Source organism: Piliocolobus tephrosceles, chromosome 9 (assembly GCF_002776525.5).
Source record: "Piliocolobus tephrosceles isolate RC106 chromosome 9, ASM277652v3, whole genome shotgun sequence".
NCBI classification, from domain to species: domain Eukaryota; kingdom Metazoa; phylum Chordata; class Mammalia; order Primates; family Cercopithecidae; genus Piliocolobus; species Piliocolobus tephrosceles.
The window spans coordinates 119,259,689-119,273,539 of record NC_045442.1 but is presented as its reverse complement, the minus strand read 5'-3'; the positions used below and the strand labels follow the sequence as shown (position 1 = coordinate 119,273,539).

The 13,851-nt window shown below is 42.8% G+C and overlaps 2 protein-coding genes across 3 annotated transcripts in view; one reads left to right on the top strand and one right to left on the bottom strand.

Annotated features, from left to right (window-relative positions):
* Positions 1 to 6,426, top strand: part of SEC61A2 (SEC61 translocon subunit alpha 2) — a 42,527-nt gene extending 36,101 nt beyond the window's left edge. The window contains exons 10-12 of the mRNA XM_026454813.2: positions 1,663 to 1,854; positions 3,240 to 3,316; positions 5,321 to 6,426. Coding sequence (XP_026310598.1) covers positions 1,663 to 1,854; positions 3,240 to 3,316; positions 5,321 to 5,507 — 456 coding nt within the window. The 3' untranslated portion in view covers positions 5,508 to 6,426. The remainder of the gene's footprint in view (positions 1 to 1,662; positions 1,855 to 3,239; positions 3,317 to 5,320) is intronic.
* NUDT5 (nudix hydrolase 5) overlaps positions 6,352 to 13,851 on the bottom strand; it is a 29,654-nt gene continuing 22,154 nt past the window's right edge. Inside the window, exons 6-8 of one of the 2 annotated variants that reach the window (XM_023223326.3) lie at positions 11,874 to 11,882; positions 11,691 to 11,744; positions 6,352 to 8,822 (exon numbers count right to left, since the gene is read on the bottom strand). In XM_023223326.3, coding sequence (XP_023079094.1) covers positions 8,713 to 8,822; positions 11,691 to 11,744; positions 11,874 to 11,882 — 173 coding nt within the window. In that variant the 3' untranslated portion in view covers positions 6,352 to 8,712. The remainder of the gene's footprint in view (positions 8,823 to 11,690; positions 11,745 to 11,873; positions 11,883 to 13,851) is intronic. The other variant, XM_023223325.3, reaches the window with a different exon arrangement.

The window sequence follows — 13,851 nt, the reverse complement described above, 5'->3', positions numbered from 1 at the left end:
ATTTTTTCTAAAGCAATCTAGCCACTTTGCTATTGAAGTGTGAGTTACTGTGGGACTGAATTTTCATAGGTTTAAATTCTGTCACCTAACAAAGGGGCATTTTCCCTCTTAAAATTACAGATTTTAACCAGGAGTGTTGGCTCTCATCTGTAATCCCAGCACTTCGGGAGACCAAGTAGAGAGGATAGCTTAAAGGCCAGGAGTTGGAGACCTGTCTGGGCAACATAGCGAGACCCCATCTCTACAAAAGAATTTAAAAACTAGCTGGGTACAGTGTTACGTGCTTGTAGTCCTATCTTCTCAGGAGGCTGAGGTGGGAGGATCGCTTGAGCCCAGGAGTTCGAAGCTACAGTGAGCTATGATCATACCACTGCATGCCAGCCTGGGTGACAGAGTGAGACCGTGTCTCAAAAACAACAGAATTTTAAAAGACTAATGTCCTTTATTCTTTGCCACAGTATGTAATTCTAGAATTTACACCCCACCAAAGAATAGTATTTTCTTGTACAGTTATTCTTGCAATATGGTGTTTATTCTGTGCATTTGTCTCATATACTATCTTTTTCATTATACCTCTGCTTTTTCATTGTACCTTTCTGCTTTGACTGAATGCCATTTAAAGAAATAGCTTTTTTTTTTTTTTTTTTTTTTTTTTAAGAGAGTAAGACAGTAACTCTTACATATCAGTTGAAGGGAATAGGATTTCCTTTATTCATAATACTTCTTTTCCATTCATTTAACACAAATGTGACCTGTTGTATTCTGGCTAATGTTACAACGAGGACAGGAAAGTTAGAGACAGGAGTAAGAAGAATGCTGTTTCTCTCCTCCTCAGAATAGTCCAGGAGTAGTTATTACTCTGATGAGAATGTCCTAGGGTTAGTGCTTTGAGTAGCTGGTCCTGTACAAATTGTGTTATGACCTTGAGTAAGCTGCTTCTTAATGAGAATTATTGGGAGATAGTGCTTTTGACCTGGGATCAGTGATTCCAGGGGCACAGTAAAGAAAGCATTTGGCAGCCATAAATTCAAGAACCAGGTACTGTAATCATTGCAACTAAAAATTGGTTTCTCATCCCCTATCTGTATACCCCAAAACTTTATTTAATATGAGCAAATAATACTGTTCCTATTTCTATAAGACTTTTTAAGTGTGTAGATAAAAATCCAGTTATACTTATTAAAAGATTACTCGTTATAACAACATACAAACCACATAAAGTTTAGGCAGCAAGTTAAAGTCTTATGTCAATATTTTAGTTGATTGCATTAATATTTTCATATGGAAGGATCACTCATAGGGATCGGAATATTCTGACTGGATACTCTCATATCTCAGAAATTTTCAGATTTTAAGTATAATCAGAGGTCAATTGTAAATGTAATCATATTCCTGTTTTCAGTAATGGAATATTTTGTAATATATTACAATTTTTAAAAATGACTCATAATATTTTCAGTGTCTTGCATGTAATAGGTGCTCATTGTGTAACTTTGAAGGAGTGAAGGTATTAGACACAAAAGGACATTCTGAAGCTACATTGAATGACTAGCTGTACATGCCTTGAACTTAAAACACTGTCATTTCTGAGAAGTTTGAAGTGTCATACAAATGTATTCCTAATTAGGTTGACCACTTGTTCTTTGTACCCCTGTTCTGTAGGATGTCAGTGGGGGAGGACCCGCACGTTCTTACCCAGTTGGAGGCCTGTGTTACTATCTTTCTCCTCCTGAGTCCATGGGCGCCATCTTTGAGGATCCCGTCCATGTTGTTGTTTATATCATCTTCATGTTGGGATCATGCGCATTCTTCTCTAAGACATGGATTGAAGTGTCTGGCTCCTCAGCCAAAGATGTAAGTGTTTGGTTTATTTTAAAATAAAACTCTTGGCGATGCATAGTGGCTCACGTCTGTAATCGTAGCACTTTGTGAGGCTGAGGCAGCTGGATCGCTTGAGCTTAGGAGTTTTGAGACCAGCCTGGACAACATGGCAAGACCCCGTCATGACTAAAAAATACAAAAAAAAAAAAAAAAAAAATAGCCGAGCATGGTGGTGCGTGCCTGTGGTCCCAGCTACTTAGGAGGTTGAGACGGAGCATTAACGCTTGAGTCCAGGAGGTGGAGGTTGCGGTGAGCCAAGATTGCACTACTGCACTCCAGCCTGGGTGACAGAGCGAGATCGTGTCTCAAAAAAATAAAAAAGGCCGGGTGCAGTGGCTCACGCTTATAATCCCAGCACTTTGGGAGGCCAAGGTGGGCAGATCACAAGGTTAGGAGATCGAGACTATCCTGGCCGACATGGTGAAACCCCTTCTCTACTAAAAATACAAAAATTAGCTGGGTGTGGTGGCACATGCCTGTAATCCTAGCCACTCAGGAGGCTGAGGCAGGAGAATCGCTTGAACCTGGGAGTCGGAAGTTGCAGTGAGCCGAGATTGTGCCACTGAACTCCAGCCTGGTGACAGAGCTAGACTCCGTCTCCAAAATAAATGAATAAATAGATAAATAAAAAATTTTTAAAAAGTAAAATAGGCTGGGTGCGGTGGCTCACGCCTGTAATCCCAGCACTTTGGGAGGCTGAGATGGGCGGATCACTAGTTCAGGAGATCAAGACCATCCTGGCTAACACGGTGAAAACCTGTCTCTACTAAAAATACAAAAAATTAGCCGGGCATGGTGGTGGGTGCCTGTAGTCCCAGCTACTTGGGTGGCTGAGGCAGGAGAATGGCATGAACCCGGGAGGCGGAGCTTGCAGTGAGCCGAGATCACGCCACTGCACTCCAGCCTAGAAGACAGCAAGACTCTGTCTCAAAAAAAAAGTAAAAACTTTGTTTTTGGAAAATTCATATTTAATTGTCAAAATAGTAGTTGATACACTCCTTTATAACTTTAATTTATACATTTTTAACGAGTCAGTGTCACCCCAACGGGCTAAAAGTTGGTTCCCAAAAGGTAAAAAATTCTTAGCTGTTACAGTGGTTTGCAACCCTCCTGCAAAACAAAATCTTGTTTGGTAATTGAAGAAGGGTTGAGAAACACTGGTTTCATATGGTTAACATGGAATGGAGTGGCACTGAAACTTTGGTTTCCTCAGGCTTAATGTGAATAATAGGACAATGTAACTTTCAGGTTACTGCATGTTACTTGTTAGTGTGTGGGAAGCACTTCGCATAGAACGTGGTAGATGTAAGCAGTGAAATGTTGGAGTTGGATTTTCAAAGTAGCTTTTCTCTCGGCAGGTAGCTAAACAGCTGAAAGAACAGCAGATGGTAATGAGGGGTCACCGAGATACCTCTATGGTTCATGAGCTTAATAGGTAAGGCCACTAGATTGACACCTTTATAGGCCTGTGTTTGTGTTTCAGTCTTTCAGTGATGGCTAAATGTTTTTCTTTGTTCAAGTTCATATTTCAAGCCCTTCCATTCAGACAAATGAATCAAAATTTCACACAGAACTTGTTTTCCATGTCAAAACCGACAACTGCATTATTAATTGAAATTGTGGTCACTGCTCTGCTCATCCCAGTGATAAAATCTTGCAGATCAGTGCTGTTCTCAGCATTGGCTGGCTGCACATAAAATCACCAGAACTTTTAAAAAGGATTTCCCAGGAATCGTGGCTTATTTGGTCTGGGGTGAGTTCCAGACATCAGTTTCATTTTTTTGGTAACAGCTTTATTGAGATAAAATTCAGATACCATGTAATCCACTCACTCGAAGTAGGTTGTTCAGTGTTTTTTAGTATATTCAGACTTGTACATTCCTAAGTTTGATTTTAAACACATTGTCACCACCCAGAAAGAAACCCTGTACCTACTAGCCCACCCGCCCAACCACCAGCCCAGGCAGTCTCTACAGATGTGCCTCTTTTGCACATTTCATGTAAATGGAATCATACAATGTATGTTATTTTGTAAGTGGCTGCTTTCACTTGGCATCATGTTTTCACAGTCCACGTGCTGAATTCTTTTCATGAATAAGATTCGATTGTAGGCTTTTCCACACTTTATCAGTTGATAGAAATGTGGTTGTTTCCACTTTTTATGAATAATGCTGTTGTGAACATACTTGTACAGATTTTGCATGGATGTTTTCATTTCTCAAGGAGTGGAATTGTTGGGTCACATGGTAACTGACTCTGTGTTGAATATTTTGAGGAGCTGCTCAGCTGTCTTCCAGGGTGGCTGCTCCAGTCCACATTCCCACCAGCAGTGTATGAGGTTCCACTGCTGCCTGTCCTCGCCAGCACTAGCTCTGGCTTTTTAATTTCAGTCATCCTAGTGGATGTGAAGTGGGGCACAATCACAGCTCACTGCAGCCTCCTCCTCTTGGGCTCAAGCAGTCCTCCCCACCTCAGCCTCCAGAGTAGCTTGGGACCACAGGTGTGTGCCACCAGGGCCAGCCAGCTTTTTTTTTTTTTTCCTGAGATGGAGTCTCGCTTTGTTGCCCAGGCTGGAGTGCAGTGGCACCATCTTGGCTCACTGCAACCTCGACCTCCCGGGTTCAAGTGATTCTCCCGTCTCAACTCCCGAGTAGCAGGGATTATAGGCATGCGCCACCACGCTCGGCTACTTTTTGTATTTTTAGTAGAGACAGGGTTTCCTCATGTTGGCCAGGATGGCCTTGAACTCCTGACCTAATCATCTGTCTGCCTTGGCCTCCCAAAGTGCTGGGATTACAGGCGTGAGCCACCGTGCCTGGTGGGATCCAGATTCCTTCTTTTGTATGGGGGCATCCAGTTGTCCCAGCACCATTTGTTGAAAAGGCACCAGTATTTTTCCTTAAACTTTTTATTTATTTAGAACACAGACTGCAGAATAGTATGATGGATCTCCAGCTCCAGTTGTCATCATCCTGCTGTTCTTGTTTCACCAGTCACCGCCTTTAATCTTTTTTCAGTATTTTAAATTCCATTTTTAAGTTTTCCAGGTGATTCTACTGTGCAGCCAAGGTTGAATTACTTAAGTGGATTCGCAGAATCTTATGACATAAATTTGTTGATACTTACTCTTCATTCCACAAGAGGGAACGAAAGGTTACACATTTAAAAATCTTAAACATCTTAATATTTAAATCTGTTCAGTAATCTCATCTCCTGTAAGATCATATATTGTCTTTCTTGGCTGTTGACTGGTTTCTGGAAATTAAGGTCAGTCTTTGCCTGGATCAGAGCTCCCGTTCCCACGCCGTGTCCTGCATACCCCTCCATACAGCAGTCTGTTCCGCCTGGAGTTCAGGGAGGCTTTAGACCCAGCTATGGCTGCTGTGCCTTGACCTGTTTTCGTCTCTGCTGCTGCCTAACTCGGGGTTCTGTCTCCTAGGTACATCCCCACCGCGGCTGCGTTTGGCGGTTTGTGCATCGGCGCCCTGTCGGTGCTGGCCGACTTCCTGGGGGCCATTGGGTCCGGCACTGGAATCCTGCTGGCAGTCACTATTATTTATCAGTATTTTGAAATCTTTGTGAAAGAACAGGCCGAAGTTGGTGGCATGGGTGCTTTGTTTTTCTGAATGTTCAAAGACTTCATTCTGTGCGCGTGAAAGGGAGAACATCTGGACGGATCGCTTTTGTCACATGACACTGGTGATTCCCCTTTTCTCCCCTCAGTTTCTTGTTTCAGTGCTGACTGACCCGTCTCTGAAATGGGCACCGAGCTAAGTCTGTGTGCAGCATTAGTACCCGCTGCCTTAAAAATCAAGTTTACATTATTCATTAAAAAACGTACATCTAGTGTTGCCTGTAATGCTGGAAACCAATGTATCTACCTTGCTGTGTTAAATCATGACAGTGAGATGGTGACATGGATTCGTTTTGCACATAACATTCAAAACACTTAATATTGCCCCCACTTGTTTAAAAATAAATGTAGTTCAAATTGCCACTTTCCAGTATTTTTGAGCTTATTTAATGAGTTCTGGAACATTTATATCTAATCTATATTTTAGATAATTACTTTTTATACTTTTTTAACTCATGGTATCCCTACTCCCCACCCCACCTCACCTCATTTTTATTTGTCCCTTCTCAAAGCAGCCACTTAGCCCACATGGGCAAAATCACGTCTCCAGTTATTTCTGTCACTAGAAACAAATGCTTCTAAGGCCTCCTCCGCCTCTCCTGCCTCCCTAGTGACAGCACCATCGTGCTGTTGGCCTGTACTGGCTATGCCTTCTAACTCCAACCAGTCACTTGAGAATACTCTTTCAAGATTCTAGGCCCTGATTCTTTTCCGTTTAAATCCCTAAAGCAAAGATCTAATTCTCAAGCAATGTCTGTAGTTAGTGGGGGTGAACAATGAGTAATTCATGCTAGGAATTTGTGTCTGTTGTTGTACTCACAGCAGCAACATGAGTGTAAACAGTAGACAATAAATTTTATTTAAGAAAACGGATTCAGTTGTGTTGGAAAAAAAATAAATCTGATATTAAACATCTTCTAAGATCATTTGTATAAGTTCAATGTATTTATAAGTCCACCCTGAGATGCCTATAAAAGTCAAATGTAATTACACTTCAAACTTTAATCCTAAATTATTGACGGACAGTGACCAACTTACGGGTAATCATGTATGTGACTAACATTTGGGAGGAAACAGGAAAACAGTGATCTCAAAACAATAACCCAGTCTCCATTTAAAAGCGTAGTTCTTGGTAAATCATTTTGAAAACCATGTGCTTTATTTCCCAAAAGATCAAACTTAATTTTTAAAAGACACCCTTTTCAGAAGTATGGGTTTTCATTGCTGTTTCTTAAGTGTAGTATGTCTTATGTAGCTTATGCTTACAAAGCCAAATAATCACAGGGGCAAGGCAGATAAAGGCAGGCAGGATGTTAATGGCTCAGAGAGCATCCGCCGAGGGCCTCAGTTACCATAAAAACATCGACCCAGTGGTGTTATGATGTCCGATTTTTTTTCCCTTAAGAAGGTGGAAATATGGCTTTTAATACATAGGAAACCTTCAGTTTTTAAATGCAGGGCAAATAAACATTTTAAAACAGTGCCAGCCAGACTGCCAGTTCTCAAACAGACTTAATTTCCAAAGCACAACCTTTTCCAAAGCACGTTTTCATGTTTATAAAAAATAGAAATGGCATTTAGGGATACATGCTAGGATTTGGCTCTCACTTCTAAGTTGCACTCTTAGGAAGAAGGAGAGGATAAGGGTCAGCTGCGGAGGTCGTGCCCATGGGGAGTGGCTGGGGAGGAACTGGGCTATGTGGAGAGACTGGGCTGCGCCCACCTACAGATGCCTTCTCTCTCAATTTCAATGGTAGCCTGTGGCTTTGCGAGCTAAGGAAGAGTTAGAGCTTTGAAGAATCACAATGCCTGATTATGACTGAAATCGAGATTTAACAAAGGGTTAGAGGCATAGGGGAAGGCTACCATTATAGGAAGTAGTTGGATCTTAATTTTCACATGTATAGGGCTAGATAGCTTCATCTATAAAGTTCTGTATTTCCATAATTGTTCTATCTTTAGGATGTCCAGTATAAAGATCTTAACAGTTTCACTCAGAAAAATATCCTGGGCTCAGACAGTGGGCCTGTGGACACATGGATATACTGCAGCATTCTGGCATTAGCACCCTGATTTTATCTGGAGAGCCCTTTCATATGGTTCTTAGGGCCTGGCTTACCCGCTGGAGCCAGGCTAGAACCATGACTTAGGGCTGGATGGGAATTGTCCTGAGACTTCTGTGGGGGTCAGACTGGAAAGTCCTGGAAAATCATGGAGCTGCTGGAGGCCCTAAAAGTCAACACAAAAAGAGCTAAACTCACTCAAGAGGCTAAGAAAATGGCCCAGGGACACTGGTAGAACTGCTGGATGACAGGGTTTCAGGCTGGAATGAAATGGGAACCACATCAATCTGTACTTCTTGCTCTGAAGTACTCTGTAATGGGTTTCACATACTGGCTGATCTTGCTGGTTCTATTCATGGTTTAACATCAAGATATTACTGCCCCAAACCATATCAGTCTTATGGATCTGTTTTCAGAAACTTCAAGTACTCTTTGAGGTAAGGATAGGAAAAGAGATGCTCAAGTATGTGCAGATGCTTGAGGGATGGCCCTGAATTTTCATTAGTCTCCTAGCCTCGGTGTAGTGAATGGAATCAACCATTTTCCTTACTTAAAATTAGCTGGTTCAGCTTCAGTAAATAGGTGGACTTAAACTAGTTGCGGATTCTACTGAATCCTACCCTAGTTGGATTCAACTACCCTAGATGAATTTTGCATAGTAAAAATTCAATTAGAAGAGGCCAAAGAGTCTTTTTTTCATTTTAACGCTGTTTTAAACACCAATGGAGTACACGGTTATTTGCATGCACAGCTATAGAATTTTACAGTGGGGGTTGAGAGTGGAAATAGTTGACCTAATTGGGAACTCAGGTCTGTTTTCCTGTACAAATATCCCTGTCTACCAGACTAGACTAGAAAAGTAATTGAGCTGTAGTTAACTGCTGTTGACCTTTAAAAGCTGGAGTAAACGTACTTGCATTTATCTTCTTTTTTGTTAATTTTAGCTGGAGTTATTTAAATGAGGGTCACAACCTACCTGTAATTGCAATTCCATACCACCACCACATCAGTTCTGTGCTTTTATTTTAGGAAAAAGCTAATGGCAAATCTACATGGAACTAAGTTGAATACAAAGTCTTAGTGAAGAAGGCCTGGTGGTCTTGCTTACAAAAATGGCCCGTGTCATATTTGGCCTTAAAATTTCAAGAAGGGCACTTCAAATGGCTTCGCATTGGCATGTTTCAGTGCTAGAGCGTAGGAATAGACCCTGGCGTCCACTGTAAGATGTTCTTCAGCTACCAGAGCTGTGGAAAGCAAAGAAAACAGCTTAGATCATGCCATTAAGGAAGGACAAAACATCTTCTTCAATCGGTATTTGCGGAGCAAGTACTATATGCCAGTTCCTATGCTAGATGTTGGTGATACATTTTTTTTTTTGCCTAGAAGGATCTTAAAGACTAAAGACTATAAAGGCAAGATTACATTCCTCGCCTGAGACAAGAACATCAGGGATAATGATTTTATGTGTTAAAACAGTAAAGCTGGAAGTGTATAGAGCCAATCACTATACCTCATTTATAGCTGGGGTAGGGCTTTGCTATTCTGAAACTAGATGGTGATGATTATGTAGGATCTTAGGGATTCCGTCTTTTCTGCTGCTAGGGGATACGTATTTTCCCCTGGCAAGTTAAACTGTGTGCGTGTTAGGACTGGAGATATACTACCAAGAATGAGGTTTCAGGACCTTATCACCACAGGCTTTCATAAATATTTCTGTTTCACTCAGATGGAGGTTGCCAGATGTAAAATCAGCCTCTTGTTTTCCTAGCCACTTGTTTGGGAACAAGCTTGGGAACATTTGCAGGCAGGGAGCATGTCCTACTCACCTGGGCATAGCAGGTGCTTAGTAACTGGCAGATGCTACCCTGTGGCAAACTGATCTTTTTTAAAATTATTATTTATTTCTTATATTTTTGAGATGGAGTCTCGCTTTGTCACCAGGATGCAGTACAGTGCCACGATCTTGGCTCACTGCAACCTGCGCCTCCCGGGTTCAAGCGATTCTCCTGCCTCAGCCTCCTGAGTAGCTAGGATTACCGGCATGCACTACCATGCCTGGCTAATGTTTGTATTTTTAGTAGAGATGGGGTTTCACCATGTTCGCCATGCTGGTCTGGAGCTCCTGACCTCAAGTGATCAGCCTACCTCGGCCTCCCAAAATGCTGGGGTCACGGGTGTGAGCCGCCGCGCCCGGCCAGCAAACTGATCTTAAAGTGTAATGCCTTCCTTCCGACCTCGCAAATGTTGCTTGTTGAATAAATGGTTTTATTACTATGTTTTGATTCTACTAAAGCTGGGCAATTCGGTTCTTTTATCCCTCCTCCTTTATGGCCACAGTAGCCCTCTCTCCACCTCCCCTCACTTACCTCACTTATTCTATTTTTTTCTCCCTCTTCTAAGACCAAAAGGGAAGTTAAGAAGGTGGAAGGGAGAAGGAAGACATTTTTAAAAAAGGATACTCTTCTACTAAAAGATAACCCCGCATGGCATTTCACACTTGCCTACGTCACCCTACTTTCCACACACCTCCTCCAAGGGAGGGGCTGTTATTGTTCCTGTTTTATGAAAAAAGCCGAGAGAGGCTATGGAACCTGTTTGACGTGACAGCTAATTATGGTCCGCGGAGCCTCAAACCGAGTCGGGCCTGTGACTCCGAGCTGCGCTGCCTTGTACTGATTGTCACGCCTTTCTCTAAATACATGCCAGATAAAGTATTGTATCCATTCAGTATATTGTTCTAACTCTGGCTTTCAGCTGTCGAGGTGGCCTAGACTTAGATCTAGTTTTTGGAAAGGTGAAGCCAGAGTGGAAGCTGTCGAGGGATCTGAAATCTGATTTTATCCAAATAAATCACAGCAGCCTTTGAAAGACACACTCAGATTTTCAAACAAATAACAGACATTTCAAAACCAGGCGCCCTGCTTATTCAGTGAAACTGTAAGCCGCTGACGCTCAGGGAAAAGCTTAAGAAACTGGCCTTAAAGCTTCAGGCCAAACAATGCTTCAAGTCACATTTGAAGTAATCACTTAAAAACAGTAGAAAAATCAGGTATCAATTACCTAAAACACTTAACCCAATAAAATATTCCCGTGATGAAAAGTGTCTGCTGCTTTCTGGATGAGGGACAGGGATTGGCCAGCCCGTAGGGAGGTGCTCCTTGAAAGGCCCATGCCGTGTCTCCATACAGTATCTCCTCTCATGGTTTTATCAAAGGAGTTTTCTCTCCATAAGCTTACCTACTGTTTACAAAGTCCCTGAAAGATGGGTGGCCCGGAAGTATACAATGCATCTACATGACCAGTGATTTCTTTTTTCTTTTTTTTGACGGAGTCTCGCTCTGTTGCCTGGGCTGGAGTGCAGTGGTGCGATCTCAGCTCATGGTAAGCTCTGCCTCCCGGGTTCCTGCCATTCTCCTGCCTCAGCCTCCTGAGTAGCTGGGACTACAGGTGCCCGCCACCACGCCCGGCTAATTTTTTGTATTTTTAGTAGAGACGGGGTTTCACCGTGGTCTCGATCTCCTGACCTTGTGATCCGCCCGCCTCGGCCTCCCAAAGTGTTGGGATTACAGGCTTGAGCCACCGCGCCCGGCCTATGGCCAGTGATTTCTAAGGGCAACACAGCTAGTCTGGTTTATTATGTGAAAAGCGTATCACACCGAGTATACAGGAAATACCTCAAGTATTTGTTGGAGTATCATCAATTTCTCCTCGAACATATAGCCTCCACAAAGGATTGTCCCTCATACTAGCATACTCGAGGAAAAGCTAACAGCTTCTCTACCCACACTTTTGCATCACTATGGATTGAAGGTTTAAAGTGTAGAATCATTTTGGCTACTCAGCAGGAATGTCATTTGGGCCGCTATGTAGGAGAAAAAGCCCCTACCAAAAGTTTGCACTTGACCCAGAATGCTTTGCTCCTACTTTCAAACTCTGTGCCACCCAGAAAGGAAAATCAGTAGTGGTCACCTGCAAGTTTTACAAGTTGCCACGCATTTGACTTTAGTGGTATCAAAAAGATAAAGATACGGAGTTATATTTAGTACCTAATTTGCTGGGATGGGGACGGGGAAAACTGGGGAAAGCTGGGTGGCGGTCTGGAGAATGCTTACCATGGAGTCTCTGCAGCAGGTCATTCTTGGGTAAAGAAATGACTTCCACAAATTCTAAATAGACAAAGTGCAAGTGAAAACAAAGCTAACGTCAAGAGCCTACCAAAACAACTCAAAATGTCTGCAGCCATCACCACTACAACAAGCCGTACACACTCGGCCACGAGGAGTTGTGGAACATACCTCCATCCCCTGGAAATAAACAGAAGGAGAACATTTCAGCAAGGCCTGGAGTGGTAACATGGGAAGACTTTTATGCAAGTGGCATCAAAAAGGCTTTTAAGAATTTCACAGAAACCTGGGTCTCTGCTAACTTAATTTATATACGTTGTCAGACTCGAGCAGTATAAGTTATTGCTCTCCACATCATGTTAAGTGGCAACATTTAAAGCACATTCGGTAAGATGTATATTTTTTATAGATATGAATCTCCATATTGTGGTAAAATATACAGAACATATAAAAACTTTCCATTTTAACCACTACAAAGGTACAATTCAGTGGCATTAAATAACATGCAGAACGGTGTGCACCCACCACCACCAGTATCCACCTCCAGAACTTTTCATGACACCCAACAGAAACTCGGGATCCACTCAGCACTAATTCCCCATCCCCAGTAGCCCTTACTCTACTGTCATCCTCTTATCAGTTTGTCTGTTCTGGGCACCTCAGATCACAGTAGAATCTGTAGAATCACAGTATTTGCCCATCACGTTGCCGCATGTTTCAGCGTGTGTGTGTTTGTGTGTATGTTACATTTTGTGCATGCGTCCATCTGCTGGCAGACACTTCGGCTGTTTCCAGAGGCTGCCGTGAACACAGGCACACAAGTGTCTGAGTCCCTGTTTCAATTCTTCTGGGTGTAGACTTAGGAGCTGAAATGCCAGATCATATAATAATTCTGTATCTAATATTCTGAGGAACTGCCAAACTTTTCCACAGTGTGTTATATGTATATGTGCAGTTCAAAAATTAAGAGTGATTTATTTATTGGAGACAGGGTCTCACTCTGTTGCCCGGGCTGGAGTGCAGTGGCGCAGTGACGTGATCTTGACTCACTGCAACCTCCGCCTCCTGGGTTCAAGGGGTTCTTGTGCCTCAGCCTCCCGAGTAGCTGGGACTTCAGGTGTGCACCAACACGCTAATTTTTGTATTTTCAGTAGAGACGGGGTTTCGCCATGTTGGCCAGGCTGATCTCGAGCTTCTGACCTCAAGTGATCTGCCCACCTCAGCCTTCCAAAGTGTTGGGATTACAGGCGTGAGCCACCGTGCCCGGCAAAAAAGACTTAAAATTAGTAGCAGTGGGATACTGAAACATAAATATGAACAACTGAAGAGGGTAAAAAATTAAAGAATATCACGGATACTGATTTACTGTGGTGCACCTATAAATACCCCCTTTAAAAGGATGGGAGACAACACGGAACTGACAGAGACATTAACAGCTTTTGAATCCAAAGTTGCTAAGGATATTATAGAGCGAAGAGAACTAGTGAATAAGCTGCTGCCCCTTAACAATTACTTAGGCCTTTTTTTTTTTTTTAAGAGAGACATGGTCTCATTCTGTCACAGAGTGGCGCCATCATAGCTCCTCCAACTCCTGGGCTTAAGTGATCCTCCTGCTTCACTGTCCAGGGCAGCTGGGGCTACAGGGGAACTGACGCCATTCTTACAATACACGTGAAGACGGAAACCAGGGTGATTTAAGTTTCTCACTGTTGACTATTTAAGCCTGCAGCTCATCTTACTAAGTGGGAATACACTTCATACAGAAAACAGGGAAATATGTCACTTAACTTTTTTTTTTTTTTTTACAAAGAAAGCATAAAGATCAATGAAGTGGCAAAAGAAAAATGCTAAAACACATGATTAGGAAGAGACAAGAATACTGACGAAGTCTGTTTGAAAGACCGATTCTGCCGGGCGCGGTGGCTCAAGCCTGTAATCTCAGCACTTTGGGAGGCCGAGGCGGGCGGATCACAAGGTCAGGAGATCGAGACCACGGTGAAACCCCGTCTCTACTAAAAATACAAAAAATTAGCCGGGTGAGGTGGCGGGCGCCTGTAGTCCCAGCTACTCTAGAGGCTGAGGCAGGAGAATGGCGTGAACCTGGGAGGCGGAGCTTGCAGTGAGCTGAGATCGCACCACTGCACTCCAG